Source organism: Agelaius phoeniceus, chromosome 3, assembly GCF_051311805.1.
Source record: "Agelaius phoeniceus isolate bAgePho1 chromosome 3, bAgePho1.hap1, whole genome shotgun sequence".
Taxonomy (NCBI): domain Eukaryota; kingdom Metazoa; phylum Chordata; class Aves; order Passeriformes; family Icteridae; genus Agelaius; species Agelaius phoeniceus.
This window is the reverse complement of record NC_135267.1, coordinates 107305973-107326707: the sequence shown is the minus strand read 5'-3', so window position 1 is coordinate 107326707 and position 20735 is coordinate 107305973. Positions and strand designations below refer to the sequence as shown.

The following is a 20735-nucleotide window of genomic DNA, read 5'->3' as shown; positions in this document are numbered from 1 at the left end:
AGGCAATAAATGACATTGGAAAGCAGGAAAGAGGTAAGAAACTAGGGTGCCAAGGGCATGGAAGGGACTGAGACTGGATGCTGGAATATTGAACCAAATAGCTAAGTAGAACACCTAGGAGGAGATTCAGATGTAACAGGACAGATGTTAAAGAAAAACAGCTTTTGAATTTTGGACCTTCCAGTTGTTGGAGACTATCACATTTTTGGGCCATCAGATAAGTGGGGCAGATGTTATTGTGTTGGATCTCATCCCAGGTTCTTTCTTGCTTTCACACAGGAGCTTGAAATCCTTGGAAAAGCCTATAGTCTTGTTGACGACACGTTTCTTCCAAGCCCTGCCATTCTCAGTGTAGAACATAAAAATAATGAGTTTACATATAGCTTTATAATGTCTTGGAGGCTAAAGCATCCAAGGGAATAATCTATTGAAGAAATTGAACTGTTGCATGTGTTTTATAGGGAAAAAAGTTCCCACTAGATAAACATATTTATTGTTTGAAAAATACAATGTCCCCTATTATCGGTACTCAATCAACAGCAATGTAACAAAGAAACCATAGCAAAGAAACCATCACTAGGAAAATACCTTCTCCTGGCCAATACAGTTACATAAATAAATAGGTTATATACTGAATTGTGCTTTGGGCAAAGGCAAGCCCCGACTATGGATTCTGGAAGAATATGAAGCATCTGCCTCTGTTAAAAGCATGAACAAATTAGAAGACATGATCCACAACCCACCTCCCAAAGTTTAGGCCTTACTATGGCCCAGCTTCCAAAGAATACGAGGATACAGCATGGCTGTGGGGACATGGTTAAGCCTGTCTCCATTAGTACATCGAGAGTCTGTGCCATGAGCTAGAATTGAGTGAACCTGACTTAGAACAATCACAGATGCTATCTGAACAAGCAGTCCCACCCCAAAGCACTCTAGCACTTCCCCAAAAGCAACAGCTTCTCTTCTGGTAGGATGCTTCACTGCTCCTTTATCACTCAGCTACCTCCTTTCTGTCCTTGGCGTGCCACAGATTGCTAGAAGCAAAGAGAGCCTCCCTGCTCCCCCACATTTGATCATACCTAATTACCTTTCCCAACCCATTAAACAAAATCCTTTCTTTAGAAACCCAGGGGGTTTTGTGGTATCAGAATTGCTTCTCTATTTCTGTTAAGCACGCACAGACACACAAAATGTTCTTACATCATTAAGATGCAAAACACATTGTTCCTGAGCAAGTGTTTTCAAAAACAGTGTTTCCAAAGCCAGCATTTCCTGAAGTCAGTGCTTCCTGGGGGCTCTCTTGGAAAAAAAAAAGGGTTTATAGAGATGATTGCTGCAAAGCCTGATGTTCCAGTCAGACAATTGCATAGGCCTAGAAGCCTTCACTGTGCCATTCACTCACTGCAGTCTCTGCACTCGTTGCCTCCCAAACCACAGCATCTCTCCCTCCTCCCCTCCTTGCAAAGCAGCACAGCTGTAACTAAGCCCAAAAGTTTTGGAACTATTACAAGTCTAGAAACAGCATCACCAGCCACATCTCCTGAATATACTAGCACTATATTTCTGCTATATAAGGTGTTTAATGGTCAATTAATTTACTGCATGGGCAGTAAAGTATATAAACGTGTGTGTCAGAGTGTTAGGGGAAATGGGGGCAAGGTGGCTGAAGAGCAAAAGAGGAAGAAGGAAGAATGACTGGATTGAAGAGAAACCTGGAAGCCTTGTGGAGGCTTCCTTGTGCACCAAGCTGCCATATTCCCTGTCTCTCAGATCCCAGCTTGCAAAGTGGGAAGCACACCCCAGCGAGGAGTGGCCAGTGTGAGTGCATGGAGGAGTGTGTGCACACCTCCAGCAGTGAGGCTCCTAAACACACAGGGAGGAAGGAACAGAATCTGCTCCTGTAAAATAGCATCAAGCATAAGCACTGAACAGGGTGAGGCAGCTGGGGCGGGGAAACAGACCAGACAGGAATGGGGAGATTCCTGCCAGGAGTGAGATTCCTGGTTCATTCAGGACTCCTGTATGTTATTGTTTCCTTCTTTCTGTGTTTGCAGCAGGAAGAAAGGGGAAATAGTATGTAATTGTGAGCACAGGGCTTGACCCAGACTTACCAAATCTGCCTTTGATAAGCCTCCTGAACTTTCTAAGCCTTCACTTCCTCACCACTTCCCTCAGCCATGGATGGCATTTACAAGTGGCTCAGTGCTACTGGCAGATGTCACACAGCAGGGTAAAACACTTTCTCCTCTCACCATGTGGTGCTTCTAAGACTTCACTAATCTTGTAGGTGCATCTAATTTCCTTCATTTCTTTGCCACCCCTTTCAGAACAAATATTTATTTCCTTTTTTTTTGCTCATGCTCAGTAATATTAGTCATTACTTCTCTAGCTGTTTACTTCTCTTTTTTATTAAGAAGGAAATCCTAATTAATGCCCTTCTGGGATTTCAAAATTACTTATTTGCAGCATTTAGTAATAACTGAATGGCAAAGTTTAGTCCTTGAAATCTGTCACAAGTGGAAAGCAAAGACTTAGAACCTCATTGTGGCAAATAGCTAATGTACAAAATGACAAGGAGGGGTATGTGATATACAAGAAGATACTGAATTAGGTTTCTGGAAGCGAATCCAAGAAAAGTCTTTTTCAATCATTGTGCAAGATTTTTTGCTTTCCTCATCCAACACAAGCCAGTGATTGGGAAATACTCATACCAGGGGAGACACCTAAAGCCAGACAACCATTAAGCATGACACTGGGCGTGCCCTCATTAGAGTGCTAAGGCGTGTGAGAGCCCCATTTAGAGAAAGATAAAAGATAGCAGTTTATTTGTAAAACAGCAGAGCCCTCACCACAGTCCTTGTCCAAAGCCTCCTAACCTAGCAGGGATGGTTAGGTGAGTGCACGGGCTCCACAAGCACCTTTCTCCATCCCCCCTGTCACTACCACACCGTGCTGTAAAGCCAGCTTTCTTATAGTCACTACAAGACTTTCTCCTAATGATCACATCAAGAGCCAGAATTAGGACGTTCCAAGACAGACAGCAAGCTCTGAGTCAGAACAGGTATCACAGAGAGACAACCTTTAAGATTTGGGCTCTTTTTGTAAAAGTATACTTTTAGATCTGGTCATTCTTCAGGATGTTACATGCCAACAGTTCTACAAAATATTCATGTATGTGAGAAGCGCTGCTTCAAAGAGAACAGCCTAAGAAAACAGAAAGTAAACTGGCTTGGATTTTAAGCAGTCCAAGGCTGGATAGCAGGCATCAGTAAAGTGTGGGGATCAGCTACGCCATCCCTGCATAAATGTAAACATCATGAAAAGGCAGCTTTGCCTGCCTACGTGCTTCTGTTGTTATATTTGTACAGCAACAAATCACACTTTAAAAAATACTCCACACACACTTGAAGCTGACAAAACAGCTTTCCACTAGTGATTAATACATTGCAAAGTCAAGTCCACCACCAGTTAAGCTTTAGAAGGAAGTTACTACTTATGTTTGTTGTGTTTGATATGAACTAGACACTAAGTCAGTCCATGGGATCAACAGCATTTGCATGAGCATTCCCAACTCTCTCTGCAGTTTAGGAAAGACAAAAGCAGCGTTAGGTCCCAAGATTACAAATTCACACACAAGCCTAATCCATACAAGCTGTTCAATGGACACTAAGATGATCATAAAAATAGCTTATTAAGTAATGTTGCAACTACCTATTTGTTTTCAATATTGAGGCAATTAGGGTAAACAATTAAACCTTACCTTCGTTCCTTTAGTGATTCCATTTTTCTTAGATATTCCACTTTTTAAGAGGTTATTCTGTTTCTGATGATGATGATGATGTAGATGTCCATTGCACACAGCACTGGGATTAGCCATCTGTTTAAATTAGTCAGATTCTCAGTTCTTAAGGGTGTCTCGGGTCTTTCTACTGTAAAAAAGACAGTGGGATGAGAAGATAAAGTTCTTGGTTAAGGCCTGAAAGGTATCCAACTGGTCTGTCAGGATTTTCCAGGATGAGAGGAGGAACTATCTTTTGCAATCTCTTCAAAACATAAAACTTTCTTTCATACAGCTTCAGCCCCAGCAAGCTAGAATGTGAAATACATGGCAGGAGGTGTGCTGTTAAAATCTCTGGAAATTACTGCTCCTTGCTGGCTCTTGCATGAACACGGCTCCTGTGAGTCAACAAGGCTGCTGCAGCTATCAAGAAGTGGGAGGATTCAGAGGCGGAGACACTTAAAGACACATTACCTCTTAAATACCTCCAAGGGAGAAACTTTGTTTCTTTTCTCCGAATTACGCTCGGCCTAGCGTGAGGTCACTCCATAGAAACTACCAAAATGTTTTGAAAATTTTAACAGTGTAATCTGTAAAATTACGTGGTTCATCTTAAGAGTATTTTATCTGAAAAGCAGTAGTATTGCCCTGAGTAAAGCAGAGAAAACGCTTCAAAAAATTTCTTTTAATCTCTTCTTATATGAGCAGCATGACAGACACAGCATTATACCAGCAAAGAAATGGAAAGCATTTTAGTAATAAAATGAAAATTTATCTGGAGCTAGATACTACAGACACGTGCCCAAGTGTTCACTAGAGTGAACTGTCCCTTTAAACTCAGTTTGGCAGTAGTAGGATGAATGGCATGCTGTTACAATGAATGGGAAATGGATTTTTATAAAGCTGATTAATTTAGTTTTAAAACAAGTCAGGCTTTAATCACATGTGAAACTACTAGGACAACTAATATACATCCTTTCTTTCATGAAAAAAAGGTTTTTAATTGTAAAAATGCATATACAGTCTTTGCTGACTCAAATTCTCATGCTTCAGATTTTAGTGACAAAAAGTAAACGTAGAAACCTCTCTGGTAGCATTTAATAGAATCTCTTCCTCCCAAAATAATTCAAATTAGTGTGGAGATAGATTAAAGGAAAGCTGTATTATGATATCAATTTTGAAAAACAGTTCGAAGGAAAGGCTGGGAGAATAAAAATACTTGAAGTTCTTTAATTAGAAAAAATTGCTATGGCATCCTGGCAATGAAAAGTAAGTTATATACAGAAAGAGCAGCCTAGAACTTGAGTATATGGAATGCAGGAGATGAAATGTTAAACAAACCACTGTGAAAATACACAGGGAAATACACTGTGTTGGTTTTGAAAACTTATCTTAGACACACATTAAGTTGCTAAAATATATTTTCTTCTTTGAAGTATTTGCAAAGTGAGATATCATCAATGTACTAGGAAAATTCTGGGTCTTGCTTAAGAGTGATCAAAACTTAAATTAATTAAGATTGTAGTATTTTGGGGGAAGAAAATACCCCTTAAATTATTAAAATGACACAGAAGCAGTAAAACACCAAAATTTTCTGCCTCACAGTTTTACAAGATTCACCATTAGAAATCAGATTTTTTAAAGTTTTATCTTTTTGGTGCTTTTCCTAGGCAAGAATACCTCATTTCTGTATAATCAGTTTTGCTTAGGTTTCATTAAGGCATCTGTAAGTATAGCTCACTGAGAAATGAATTGTGAATATAATAATGTCAAATATAGTGGCAAAATGGATCGTTGGTCTTAAGTGGCTGAGAGCTCATATTTGCAAAGAAAAAAGGAGACTGAAGTGAGGATAAGCCTGCAGGAAAAATGGTTGGTAACATATCCTGCACACCTATCCCCTGTGGGCTGCTGAGAAATGGAACAAGGTAATGCAAGGAATTCTCTCTGCAGCTGGAAAGCCTCTCCCATCCAGGAGCTTTCTTCCTTTGGGAATTGTGTCCTTGATTGTCACAGCAAACCAAATTCCTGTAACACATGCCATCTGCTCACTCAGTCACTGATCATCTTCCCCCTGGTGTGATAAAGGACAAGGACACTCACCAGAGTAGGGCTGCTCCCCTTAGCAGCCTCCCATGTCCCAGCCAGCACCTCTGCCAGGTGCTCTTCCCAACAGGCTCTGCACCTTTCAGGGCACAAAGCAATAAAATTAGCATATCATATGTGTCTTTTTTTTCCTCCCCAATTAAGTTCATGAGGGAAGTGGAATCTCCAGTCAAAACAACAGTTCAGATAATGCAAAGGCTCTAGGTCTATGCTTGTTATCTGTTTCAAGACCCATGAAATTACCACGGTCCTTACATGAATAAAATAGCAAGTTAAATGTGTTATGGTAATTTTAGTTTTCAATGTCTATATTATTTAAGATAACAAACAAATAGAACTTCAAAAAATGCCACATTTAAATATGAGTTTAATAAGCAATTAAAAAAATAAACTCAGAGAAGAGCTGCCCATTTGGATATCTGTTAACCATGACCTAAAAGCCAGGGTTCACAAAACAAATACCACTAGAAGCTGACTAAAATTCCTACCCTGATCCTATTCAGAGGAAAAGATTTATAGAAGGGATGAGTCTGACCAAACGCACAAAAATTACCTGTAAACTGAATTTGGTATTTCTCCTGAAGAAAAAAACCGCAAACAAACAACAAAAAAAACCCAACAAAAACAACCCCCCCCCCACCAAGAAACCTGCCCAAGCTCCCCAAAAATCTTAACAAACAAACAAAAAGCCCTACAAAACCCAAACCAAACAAAAAAATAAGCAGAAAAAAGCCAAAAAAACCAACCAAAAAACCCCAAATCAAACCAGAAAAAAAAAAAAAACCAACCAAAAATCATTGTGCCCTTCAGAACTCCATCTTACTCAAAGCCATCTCATCTATTACTCAGACTTCTATACACATATCTGTCATGTTACCTGTTACCTGCATCTAAATCTATTACTCAAATGTATGAGGATCTGTGCTGGTTTTCCTACACATTTATAGTAATTGTAGTCACATCGTGGAAACTTCACTAGCATTTTTATAGAACATGGTGTGTGGTCTGCTGGGAAGCTCCCCAAAAACCTAAACAAACAAACAAAAAGCCCCACAAAACCCAAACCAAACAAAAAAAAAAAGGCAGAAAAAAGCCAAAAAAAAACCCAACCAAAAACCCCAAATCAAACCAGAAAAAAAAAAAAAAAACAACCAAAAATCATTGTGCCCTTCAGAACTCTACCTTACTCAAAGCCATCTCATCTATTACTCAGACTTCTATACACATATCTGTCATGTTACCTGTTACCTGCATCTAAATCTATTACTCAAATGTATGAGGATCTGTGCTGGACACTGGAGGAAGGGCTCAGTAATTGTCTGCTTTGCAATACCAAAACCACCACTAGCAATACCCTATTTTTATTGTTCTGGGAAATGGGAGGAAATAATCTGCTGTGCTGACTGTGCAAGAACTGCATGTATGTAACTGCAGGGGACACCAATCCTACTAAGATTGTATGAGCACTTCTCTTTAGTGGCTTGGGTACTGGTCATTCTTCATACTTAACAAGAAAATGTTGAATTTCTAAGATTGCCAGCAGACCACACACCATGTTCTATAAAAATGCTAGTGAAGTTTCCAAGATGTGACTACAATTACTATAAATCTGTAGGAAAACCATAAATGAATCTCCAGGTTCTAGGTTATGAATCCCAAGGTTCTAGGTTTTATTCCTTGCTTTGTCGTCATCCTGTTAACACCATTGCATTTTTGCTAACTCACATTGAAATCAGGAGAAAAGGGTTTAAGTCCTTTTTAAATGCTCTGAGACAAATTGCTGAGGAGTATGGTGCAAAAGTGAAGTAAAATAAATGCAGTTTAATTAGCCAAGGTTTAGCAACAGAGCAGAGAGAACGGAGAGGGGTAGGGCTCTGTCTAAGTAGTCTCTCAGTGTTTGAAGAAAATCACTTTTCTAGTAAAAATTCCATTGTTACATAGGACAGGTTAAAAGGCTGAACTCTGCTGGTGCACTCAAGAAACAGGGACAAAACATTCTATTAGACTTTTGGCCCAGTCAGACATGCAGTGTCATTGTAGTGGTCACAATGTCCCCATTTAAAATAACAATACCAGATTCACAGTGTCCCCATTTATAATAGCAGTACTGCATTACCTACCAATTAAAAAAAAATGTTGCAAGAAAGCATGAGAGCTCATCCCAGAAAACTGTCATGTCAAAAGCTGGAAGGATTTCGTAGGATTCCTGCTCATTCCAGAGTACAGTTACTTACAGCAGTGTTGTGAAATGGTCTTGCAATCTAATGGCAGGACCTTGATCATTTCAGTTCCTGACAGATTCCCATTTACATATTACATGAAACAAGGGTCTAAGCAAAGACACCAGGTAGCTTTATGCTTGTTTTGAGTGGACAAACACTGATGTCAAACAAGAGATGAAGAAACTGGGAATCCAAATCTATTCCTCTGTCAAAATCCAAGATTCTAGGAGCGTTTAAATTGGCAGCAGAGCATGACAGTAATGAAGTACACAGTAAAAACCACCTTTTTTGTTCTCACAATCCTTTCCCTTAAAACAGAAATCCATCTCATAAATTCTGTGTACCATTGATGACTTATACTTACATTTTATGTATGTGGACACATGGATGTTGGAGGCAATTCCTGCCTTGGATGTGTAGAGGACTTCATGAAGAAATGGGGAGACACCACAACAACAAAGCAAGAGCAAGTACCAGCCATCAGCTGGTCAGTCAACCCCAGGGTGTTTTTTAAGTCATCCAAATTTCACCAGCACCAGCTATAGACTAAATTCCTTAAATCCTTACATGGAAGAACCCCCATCTGTGTTTGTTTCTTTACACCCTATCTAGCAATACATACGTGGGATTGAGTAGGGATGTGCCACTACACCTGGAAATAAAACCAATACTGAGAGATCCTTTCAACTGCCCTTGCACAGCTTGAAGGATACACAAAATAGTTTGATATTGGTCAGAGAATAATCTAGAGCAACCCAGAGCCATGGCACAGGTGGACACACGCAACCAGTGTTGCAACAGGGCAGGGCATGGTACAACAGGCAGGGCTCCTCTGTGTCTGGCAGGTCCACACAGCCCCTGCAGAGCCCTGGGGCTGGCACAGCTGCTTCTTGACACCTCTGCACCTCCTTGCTCTTCATGGGGCACAGTAAGATGACAAGACAATGCTTGAAAACCTTAAGCATTTAAAGATGCTGTCAGCCTGGTTTCTTAGGCAATATTACCAGAACCAGTTTTCTGACTGCATCTGGGTGACAACAAGCTTTGAGTACTCCTAGCAGCAGGAAATTGTTGGGATTTTCTGCCTGATACAAGTGTCTGACTGATATATGATACACAAATCTGGTTAGGAATTTGTACTTAACCTGAGGACAGTTGTAGAACTTGTGACCTTTATCTCCTTAGGATTAAGGCTTCATAAATTGCACAATTGATACAGTTCTGTCCTTATCTTCTGATACAAATATAAAATAAATCTGACTAGAATGTCATAATCAGATAAAACCAACATAAATTCAAAAAAGTCACACTGAGACAAAAAATAACCATATAGCAACTAAGAGCCTGCTGCAAAAATCCAGCAGCAAGTGCAAGAGAGCCCAGAGTGGCTTCTGCTCTATCTTCTTGCAATTACAAGGCTGATGCCATTACTACACTCTTATGTGGAAATTTCTCATAAAGTTGAACCTGCAATTCCTAGTCCTTAAATAAAAAAGCTTAGATAGCTAGACCCAGTGATGCCAATAGAACAACTCAGCCAAGCCAAAGGCTAAAAAAACACTTTACAAGCACTAGGTAGAGGAAAAACCTCTTTCATGGCACATTTCTCTACTGACTTCTTTCAGCAGCAATATGATCCATAGCCATGTAACCTCTAGAGCCATGCAAGGAAGATTTCAGTTTACTTTTCCAAGACCTCTGCCAGTCAGGCTGATTAATTTGCAGAGCTCTGTCATTTGCTGAGAACCAGCATGGCATTGTCATTGTTTCCACTGGACATGATGAATGGAGCAGGGGCAGCTCTGTGCCATCTGTTCCTCCTCCGTGTCATCACCACGTTGATTCAGAAAAGGCATTCTCCACCACAAACATCTGGAACATTAAGACAATTGATATTTAACCAAGTAGACAAATCTCATTATTATTATTATTATTATTACTACTAATAAAACTGAACAAAACAGCCATAGCTTTAACCTATGTTTAATGATGAAATGTCAGTCTCTGAACAGGAAATTATGAAGTGATTTCACACAAAAGTTAAAAGTTATAGGTTATTGTTCTTGTAATGTAATTTTTCAGTGCTTTCAGAAGCCTGGAAGATTTATGAAGGCCCAGATGAGAACTCGTAATGCTACTCAGTTGGGAAAAAAATAAAAAGTAGCATTGCAAAATACCCCGTTTTTTAATCTAACAAGTGGCTCTGTTTTGCAATTCTTACTCATTCACTGAAGCATTTCATTGAATTAGACCCAGTGAGGTCAATAGCCCTACCCATGCAAGTAGTAGTTATGCTTCAAAACCTTTTTATTAGCATTACTAAACTTATTGACATGATACAGTAGATTATTTGCCTTCCCCACTGCCAGTGAACAAATCATTTCAAGACATGCCACAGAATTAGATTTTTGTGTTAAATGTGACTCCATACATGGGCTCTCTGGAGACTTATTTCCTCTTGTCACTGCCTACAGTTCTGTTATTCACCATTTCAGTTTTGTTCATCCTATCTCTTAGGGAAGCACAGGTTGAGAGAGAAAAAAACCCCAAACAAAACTCCAAAACCTGTGTTTGCCAATTAAAGGGGTGGTAGGTGTGTTGCCTTATAAAAACTTTATATTTTTTGTTCAGTTGCCTCATGATACTTTATTACGGTTGACATTAGATATTTTTACCCTACACAGTCAAACAGATGGAAGAAACCAAAATACTGTTCACTTTACCTACTTAACTATAAACATTCAAACTTTCAAAAGCTTTTTCAGATCAAGTTTTTTCTATTTTCACTTGTGGAGAATTTCTTTTGACTATTGAGAGTTTGATCTGCCTATGGCTTGGCACAAACAGTTGAAATTTTGTTTTAAGCAGACTTCACTGCAATTCTTTCTCAATTTCATGCCTCACTGAAGTCAATGGAGCTCTGAAGAGGCACCAAGTATCAGATGGGAGACTAAAAGGGGGAATGAGAATTGAGAAATTCATTCCAGAAATTGTTGCCAAATGCAGGAAGGGCAGCTGTCCAAAATTATCTCAAGAGTTTTTTAAATCCTTGAGTTCTGAGAAAGGTGTTTTTTGAAGCTGGTTTAAGACTTATATTTATCATTTTAACAACAAGATTAAATGATATTCCCTATTTGAAGTTATTTGTATTAAAGGCTCAGTGCAGAAGTGTGAAACACCCTACATTTGTTACAGAAGCTTTAGAAGCACAGTCTGGTATTCCAGAAACACTGCCACGTTTCAGGAGCTACAACTCCAAGAGTTCAGTTCAAAGCTGGTGCATATAACAGGAAATAAAATCAATTGAAGGTTTCCCAGAGCAGCAGGTCCTATTCAACACAGCTTCAGTCACAAAAGATTTTCATTAAACCCCCTTAAGTTTACTGGAGTCTTTTAACTCTCCTGCCAAGACATTAGAAAACTAAAGTTTCTTTCCTGTGATATTTGTTTGTTTTTATATTCCATGTAATCTCTAAATTTAATATTATGCACAGTAAGCTTGTCAGACCTCAGTAAAGAATTGGAATCAAATGTTACTATTTTCCAGTCTCTACAGCTCTCTTTTGAAACAAATCCCTATTCAAATGAAGCATATTTCATATCATTGGAGAAGAGTTGGGCAAGTTGAGCCTTAGAGTACTTTTAGACAGGTGTCATTCCACTATCCAGCCATTCATCCCTTAGCTGGGGAGGCAACTGTTGCAACTATCACAGCCACATTTAGCAGCCTATTGCTTGCAGTGGCTTTCAAAGCAATCTTTTCTACACAGCATAGAGGTCCTGAGCTGCTTTTTCAATGCTGCTAAAATTTCAAGCCATCAAGTGATCAGCTACAGCTTGCTCTGAGAGCAGTGCATTCCCTTTAGCTCCTGCACTCTCACTGCAGCTAACAGACATCTGACACTGTCTCTTACCTGGAGTAGCTCCTCTCCTCACCTGCTATGCAAACAGCAGCTGATGTCATGCAGTTACTGTATCATTACAATTTCTTTGCATAAGGTTTCCTTCTCTTCTTTTTATCTGCTAAAAATGGAACAGAGGTGACTCATGACTCATGACTGAGACAGGCAAAAATTAAATACTCAGCACTAAAGGCTCTGCTAGGGTTTCCACTGCCTGAACTGGTTCCCTGCTTATGTCCATCCATGGGATAGATGTATTCCTGGTACCACCTCAGCCCCTTGGACTGTGCCACAACCATGGGAGACCTGGCTGGATGCCCCACCCCAGCCTCTCCACAGGGCCATGCACTCACCATGGCAAAAGCAGTGCTTCACCTGGTTGGTGGTTCAGAGCTTCAGCTCATCCCCTTCACCACGGGGCATGGCTGTGGTACTCCTGCCAGTCTGTGCAGGACAGATCAGCATCACCCCCAGCAGGGTGGGGGAAGGTTTAATAGACTGCTGCCATTGAAAAAAGGTGTATAGAGGAAAGGAATAGAGCAGGGTTTGAGAACTGCCAGGAGAAATTATCCAGATTGAGGTTTACTATTGTACTTCTGTGACAGAAATGCCAGGGAAAAGTCCTTACTCCTCTCTTCCTTCCCACAGCATCTGCCATGCTTCCAACTGCAACCTTTGCCAGTCCTAGCAGCCAGTTGGGCTGGTAAGATTTCTGGTCCTGGTGATGCAGACAGCTGAGCCATGGCCCTTGGACTGCTCTCTTTGTGTAAGGCAGTGGTGGAACAGATCTGGCAGGAGCTCTTGCTCATGGGGACCAAGTTTCTACAGCCCTGGGAGCCAACTGACATCAACACATGCATACAGGATGTGCTACTCATTGTCATGGAAGAATTTCAGAATTATGATACTGTTTTTAGCCTTTTAAAGCAGTGTGACAATTAATTACATCTTTATCACTGGATTTCTGAGGCCAGGAGACACTGACAATCATTAGATTCAAGATTAGAATAATTAAATTCAAGATTAGGACAGTTTTACTCAGACAGTGTAGCACTCTTCTAGACCAAAGCCTGGGGCTCTATCAGTGATCTGAGTTTGACTAAAGGATCTCTCAGGAAAATTCTCTGATGTAACTAGAATTGCTCAAGAGTGGGAAATGTAACACCTTTGCAACATGTTCAAAATTACCCAGGACCAGATTTTGATGTTTAAGACAAATGAGCAAACACACACACACAAAATTATTAGTTCTGTATAAAACCAAAATCTTAGAGAGGAAACAAAAAAATCCTCTAATCACTCTTGCAGTGAGTCATGGCCTTCTCCTTAAGAAGACACATGTGCCTCTACAGGGCTTTGCTGACTTCAGGCACTCTGTCCAGATAAAGATTTATACCTGGGTCTATCTAGACCTAGTTTATATTTGCTTATATTCTTACTATTTAATTCACTATCTTACTGAACTTGATAAGAAACTTAGATATCAACCCTGAAACCAAGCACAAGAAGTCTCAGACCAAATCCACCTTACACATGATGCTTAGGGAAATACTTTAATTAACTTCAGGAAGTAATTAAAGATAAATCCCAGATTTCATATACTATAGAACAGGAAGAAAGTCATTTACACATTTGCTCCTTCCCACACAAGCTTAATCAGAACTGTCAGTGGACTTGACAAGAATTCAAACCACTGCTCACTATCATGACCTTTTGATAACACAGACCACCTTTAACTTAAGTCTTTTTACCAAACCAGTCACTCCACACACCAAGGCTTTTCCTGCAGACATCTTTGCCTTCCTACAGTTCCATACATACTTTTGACACTTCCAATCAAATCAATATAGCTGTTCACAGTGTGAAGTTAAGGCTGAAAATAACTGTTTATAAATTACACCAAAATTCCTGACCCTTCTCATGACACTCCTCAGATCATGATTATTAAATGTGGTTACAGTTTGGATTCTAAGGGATTTACTTTCCAGGGTTGCCATGACCTTCCCAAGACCTCATGTTGTACCTTTGTTGTTCAGCCTCACTGTCAGTAAAATACAAGTTATTTTGCAATCTCCTAAAGGTATGAGACAGGTAATTATTACTGAATGAACACCAGCAAAAAGCAAAGACTTTTGGGTTAACAGAGCTAATGTGGCAACAAAACTCAGGATACTGCCATGCTAAGTCTCTCTTCCAACCTCACAGCATACATGATAACGTTTGAACTGTATTTTATTAGATACAGGATTTTGGTATGTCCCAAATCATTCAGCAGGGCTGTGAAGGCTTTTTAGTCAGTTCAAAGCTAGTTCTCTTAAAATGTATTTACTGGACTCACATTTGAGCTAGATACTGGGAGAAAATCCCCATACTCAGCATTCCAACTGGCACAGTTTTATCAATAGCCTAACAGGATCTAATGTTTTTTCTTGTAGATCCAGCTCCTGAAGCAATGGAACTTTGTGAGAGTAGTGCCTTTTTTTTTTTAATGACTTTTAGTTATTTTAGTAGCACTTTTTTTTTTCCTTTTGAACTGACTTCAGTACAGTGCTTTTTCTATTTCATACGGTCCTCTACAGGCACAAAGATAAAATCATGATATTTTAATGAAAGCTGAGATGATAAATAGCTGTGGGAACTAGGCTTCAAAATAAACAATCAATATAGTGAGACCCATGTTGAACCTGAAGCCTTGGTAATTCTGGCTGTGCAGCATTTTGTAATTTTTATGATCCTTCGAGACTGAGTCTCAGTGTTCCAACAAAATCAAGTTAATAAACTGCATTTTTAATTTTCAACTGACCTTCTACACTTGGATTTCATTTTCAGACCTTAGTTAGAGATAAGAAGCAGTTCACATTATTATTTCTGCTGCCCAGGGAATGAATAATCATAGTTCATAAATTTTTTCATATGTTTCAATATTTCTTTTGGGTCAAACCCAAAATTGTTTAGCAAGTTTTTCGTAAACACTTAATCCCACTCCAGTTGCCTTTTTTTTTCTTTTTTACCTTTTCAATTTGTCTCCAGAGGGTAAAGATCCCTTAACTGATAGACCATTTTTACAGTGAGAGAAAGAAGTTCAAATTCATTTCTGCCAGATTCATAACAGAGATTCTCAGCTCCTTTCTGCACCAGGGACTTAAACCACCAAATTCACTGCTTACTTTCACTCTCTGCCTCTATAGCCAAATAAAATTTTATACACATTCCCTTAGGGAAAATCTTTCAGTGAAACAGATGCAGAAGGGTACAGAAATAAGCACTAATTTGGGAAAATAAATTCAAAACTTCCTCAATCTTTTTTTACCTCAGAGCTTTCCAATTTTTAGCAGTTCATAGCATGGGCTTTTTTTTTTTTTAATAAATATATTTTAAAATCACTTATAAATCTACAGAAGGTGGCCTTTGAACCATTATGTTCTTTAGCTGAAGACTATTTAGATTTTTTTTTCGAAGTGCACTTCACTGTGATCCATTAGTACTGGACTCCAATGAGCCACTGAAATAATACATGGCAAGGTGTAGGCTCTTTGCTGTAGCTGTCCTGGGGCCACTCTTAGCACCTTAAGCTTCATAACCAGCAGGATTAATGTCAAGCAGAGAGCTCAGTGAGGCACAAGAATTAACCAAAACCTGGAAGAGCACTGGGTGTAGCTATTCCACCCATTCCAGTCCTTTGTCAACGGCTGAGTTGGACTTCCAAAACTAGAACAAACATGAAGTGGTGCTTTTCCTGGGACACTGCATGGAGCCCAGACATTTGCCTAAACATATATTTGGTGTTCATCAGCTTCTGTTCCCAACAACCTTCCTACCCAGCAAGGTGTTAGAGATGTGAAGGGTCATTTGTGTGATAAGCAAAAACCTGCTATGCAAAACTGGAGGAATAAAGGACCTTAAAGCTGCTTGGATGAACAAACTTGTACTGACCTCTGATGGCTGGGAATGTGCATGAAACATGGTCCTGCAATTATTTGTGCTTCCTTAGGAGCTCCAGTGCTCTAATTAAAGTAATGGTGACACAACAAGAAGGAAGAGTTTTTGAGGTGGAAACTAAATTATTTATAAGGGAGTCCTGGGATTTTTTTTTTTGCTTTGCATCACCATTCTCTTTTGAAAGCATGGTGAATATGTATTATCAAGTGTTTGCAAAAAACAAGAAGTTATTTTCAGTGAGAAGTTGATTTTTCTGTCTCATGTGTTTGGAAATTTCCTAATAATGTTTTCTTAAAACAATTGTCCACCTTATTTTTTCTTTATAAGTTATTTCATAAGGTAGAAAACAAAAACACATGAGCATGAAAAAAAAAAATTACTGACACAATTTCCACAGCTGCTGAGTTCACAATATACTAGAGAAGATCCAGTTGCTAGGACTGCTAAGTCAGGAGAAACACTTGTACTTAAATCACTGTCAGCATGGTAGAAACTACCTTGTCATTATTGGAATGGACCAGCCTGGGCCACCAAAAAGGGTAGGGAGCAAGGGAGAAGCTGACTTCATTCTGACAAGATTTTTCCCTTGTGTTTGTCCCTGATGCAAACTCTGAGGATTTCTAGAGCTTTACCCTGTGCCTCTCCTTTAACAGAGCCTTATGAGCAGCAACTTCCAAGAGTGAGACTATGTGCTAGAAAGTATCTAAAATAATCCAGTATAACTTCTTTAAGAGTATAGTCAGGAAATCCTGAGTGCAGTGGGAATTAAGAAATTATTTTTTTTACATTGATATGCAGACTTTTTTTCCTTTGTGCAGTGAAATGAAGAAGCTGAGTGGCACAGGAATAGGGCTAAAATCTCACCTATTAATTCAGAGAAGAGAAACAATTAAATAAGAATCATGGGAAATGGAGTTTGTCTATTTAAGTGTAGGAAACCAGCAAATCTCAGGCTGCCACTCTGAGGTGGAAGGATAAATTGTGCAAAGATAGCAAATGCTGGTCCTAAGTTAATCATATCTGCTTAAGTGGAGAGCAGGTGACAGTGAAACAGGAAGCTCACAGCTGGACAAGCACGTTAAAAGTGACTAAATCTGAGCAGGTACCTCTGGGAAAGAGAAGAGCAGAATGCCAGGTGAGTGAATAAAATTAAAATATGCAACTGAGTAACAACCAGGAAATGAAGGAACACTGCTTGCCTATGGGAAGAGATTGACTACTTCCAAGACAGAAATTCTACTGTCAGCATTGGAACCTCCACACCAGCATATATTAGGAATTCTGCACCTAAAACAATGCATTCATTGCTCAAGATGCTGTAATTAGCACACACTAGGTTGTTGGGTTGTTTTGGTTTTTTAAACAAAACAAACAAACCAAAAAAGCAGCAATGTCAGAATAATTCAGTTTCACTGGGAGGTATGTCAGCTTTAGGCAGATGCATAGCATGGGTCTTATAAACAGAAGTGTCTTGCTTTCACTATGCTTTACCACAGGAAAACAAAGGTGTATTAGTTACCCTGAGGTAAAAGAAAGGAAGAAAGAAAAGGAAAAAAAGCAGCTTCAACCCTAGTGACAAGTAGTCAGTTTAATTTATTGTAAGGTAAGCAGAAAGCAGGAATACAGCACTGGCCTCACACACCTAGCCAGAGGCAAACACCTCAAGTGTCACCTTCCCCTTCTGTATTTGTAGTGACATAATCCACACCTGTTAGCTTGCTCTAACAAGCTCATCTGTCTTGAGCAACAAAACCTTCTTCTTATCTTGGTTTTGGGGTCAAAGGCAAAGGCTGGATAAGGTTATTAACAGAATCAAACACATTTAGAATTCCTGGGAAACCATTCTATTCTATTAAAGAAATTGGTTTGGTTTTGTTCCAAAATTTCTAAGAGTTTTTCTTTAGCTTTCAGTAAACATAAAGCCCCCATCACCATGTCTGTCAAAGCTGTCTTACCTTTCCCTTGCTGTCAACACAAACACGATGTATCAATTCCCACTCCACATTGCTCTGAGAATTAATTTATTAATGCAGGATAACAGTTGTACCTTCCTCTGGCATTAAGGATCAGTCCTTCTTCCCCAGAAGCTTCTGGAAGTGAATACCCCCAGAGACCTGCAGTCAGCAATTTCAAAACCAGGTCACTTAAATTAAAGGGAAAAATCCAGACTTTATAGATTAAAATGGAGGCAAAGTCATGAAATTCATATTAAATATAACAAAATCAGAACCAGTCTAGACCTTTTTTTTCACAATTTGCTGATGAAGCAAGAGTAAAACCTTATCTAGCAGAAATATCAGCTTCTCAAATCCAGCACATAATCTGCCAGGCATCTCCCCTGAAACTATGTAAACCTTTTCCTTCCATTCTTTCAGGGGCCTTGTGCTCAGCTAAGAGGGCTCTATTAGCAATGTGAGGATGTGAGGAATATTCCTATTCTAATAGTTGCATACACATAGACTGGAATGCCTTTCCAGCTGAATTGTCCATTGAGTTTGGACTCAGACCACAAGATTTACCTCCTGTACATATTGAGAACATTTCTGTGCATTAAGGGTATATTGCCACATCAATGGGTGATTACAAGAAGGGTTGTACTCCCTTCTTATGATTTCACTGATCTACAAAAGGATATGTGAAGAACTTAGAGGAAAACCCCCAAAATGAATTTACACCCATTTAAAATTACATTGGATTTAACAAGGGGCCATTTATTTCACTCTAATTTTTATTGAAATTCAATCTATCTGTGCTCAGAAATGTATAGGGTGTGATTTTCAACAGTGGCTCAATTTTTCCTACCGTTAACTGTAATTGGCCACAGCAGGGACAAAAAAAAAAAAAAAGGCAAAGTCAGAGACCTCTAGAAAATTGTGGTTTGTGCCAGATAAGAACATTGATAAAATTTCCATCGAAATTGCTGTGATTGGAGCTTAATCCTGAGTACCAGCATGCACCTGTATTGGCTATTGACAGCAGCAATATGTGAGAGGCTCACAAAATCCCTGCCCAAACACACAGCACCACAGTACCATATCAAGAGCACTCCCTCATGTTATTGTCACTTGAAAGAGATTTAACCTGCTCAATCTTTATACTGTTGCAAGAGGGAGAGCCAGTATATTCACTATTTTGTCTGTATCTAATAAAAAATCTGGAGACAGACAGCAGAGTAAAGTCACCTCTTTTTTATTGAGAATTTAACCCACCTAAATGGTCCCAGATCCTGGAATAGTTCAAAATAGTCCAAGTTCAAAATATAAGCCTGGGAGAGTATCTCAGATGGGAAAGAAGATGTGCTGGTCAGCCCCTCAGCACAAATGGCAATGATATGTGACTAGTCTTGTTTATCTGTGTAAATCTATGTCAGGAGATCTGGGACAGTCAAAGACCCATTTATTAACTGTTTCATTTAATGATCTGTATGATGAAAAAGGTTTTTAATAAAAGCCAGTAGCCTACAAACCATAAAGATCCAAGATACCCAATTCAAACTTTACCAGAACCCTGAGTATTTAAAGATAAATTATTACCTTCACTTGTGTGCTCTTTACAATGTAGATCTGAAGGTGTCACACAAGCCCAGGATTGAGCAAATCTCCTGTTCTACACTGCCACACATTTAGAGATCAGCTGTGCATTTGCTCTCCCCAGGAAGTGCATCAGTGCTGAGTCCATCACCCTTGATAGCACCTGGCTACATAGTCCTGCAGCACAGAATTGCTGCTTGTGAAATATTAGAATATGCTTTTTATTGATGGAGTGACAAAACTATCTTTTGTCTTTTTGAAAAAGAAAAAAGCTTAGAAGTTTTTTGGTTTTTTTTTGATTAGGTAAAAGACACTTCATAGGACTTGGAGGACTTCACTTTAAACTTAAGGATAGCTAATTGGACAAGAGCTAAAAAGTCCTGCTTAAGCAATTTACTAGAAAAAGAAGAGAACAAAGAAACTAATGGCTTTTGTGAGATCTTTTACCAGGGGCAACTTCTTGTACCGAGCTCGGTTTTTCTCTGTAAAAAGTTTTTTTATTTTGCCTTTCATTAAAACTTTTTTGTTTCCAACACTACCACAGAAGCCACCCTGCTGATTTTATGCCTTCAAAGGTAGCTGAGCTATCTTGAGTGTGATATAAATCTCCAAGAGCTTATAAGACCTGGCTGGAAGAGACCAGATATCAGGGGAAAGATGCAGAAATGCTCTGTCCAACCAGTGAGGTGCTGATGGCAGAGCCCTGCCTGCATCCCAGGTGTCGGCAGCGCTCCCAGGACCCATTTTCACAGGCATACATTTCCCTCTCGGTGCACTGGTGCTCATTCTGAATTGCAGCTGTGCACAAACACCACCTGCCCTTGCAGGGAGCACCGTTCTCGTTCCTGCCCTGGCACTGGGAGCCAAACAGGTTTCTGCACGAGCCAACAGATGGCTGTCTTGCATTTCTTTCCATTAACAACCACATTTGCTACAGAGAAATGACTGTCACTGCTCTCTGCAATCTATTTCCCATCAGGATTCTACACGATTTTGCAAAAAGAAGGAATAAGAAAGTCTCTAAACCATTCTACCTAGTATATGGAAAATATTTTAACTATGACTTGAGCTGCAGTATTTATATATGTGACTGCTGTACTAAAGATTCTTTTTTTCTTATTAGGCCTCATCAACTACTATGTCAGATTATTATTTTTTAAAATTTTATTTAAAACTTTTCAATCTGTCTACATTCAGCAGAATTAAAACAATAAATGCACATGGATATAATCATCATCCAGCACAACTAGGGAAGAAT

At 39.3% G+C, this 20735-nt stretch overlaps 1 protein-coding gene across 1 annotated transcript in view; it reads right to left on the bottom strand.

Moving 5' to 3' along the window:
* SPTLC3 (serine palmitoyltransferase long chain base subunit 3) overlaps window positions 1–20735 on the bottom strand; it is a 148701-nt gene that overhangs the window by 77898 nt on the left and 50068 nt on the right. The window contains exons 5-8 of the mRNA XM_054630083.2: window positions 12021–12129; window positions 8471–9978; window positions 5882–5963; window positions 3761–3929 (exon numbers count right to left, since the gene is read on the bottom strand). Coding sequence (XP_054486058.1) covers window positions 3761–3877 — 117 coding nt within the window. The 5' untranslated portion in view covers window positions 3878–3929; window positions 5882–5963; window positions 8471–9978; window positions 12021–12129. The remainder of the gene's footprint in view (window positions 1–3760; window positions 3930–5881; window positions 5964–8470; window positions 9979–12020; window positions 12130–20735) is intronic.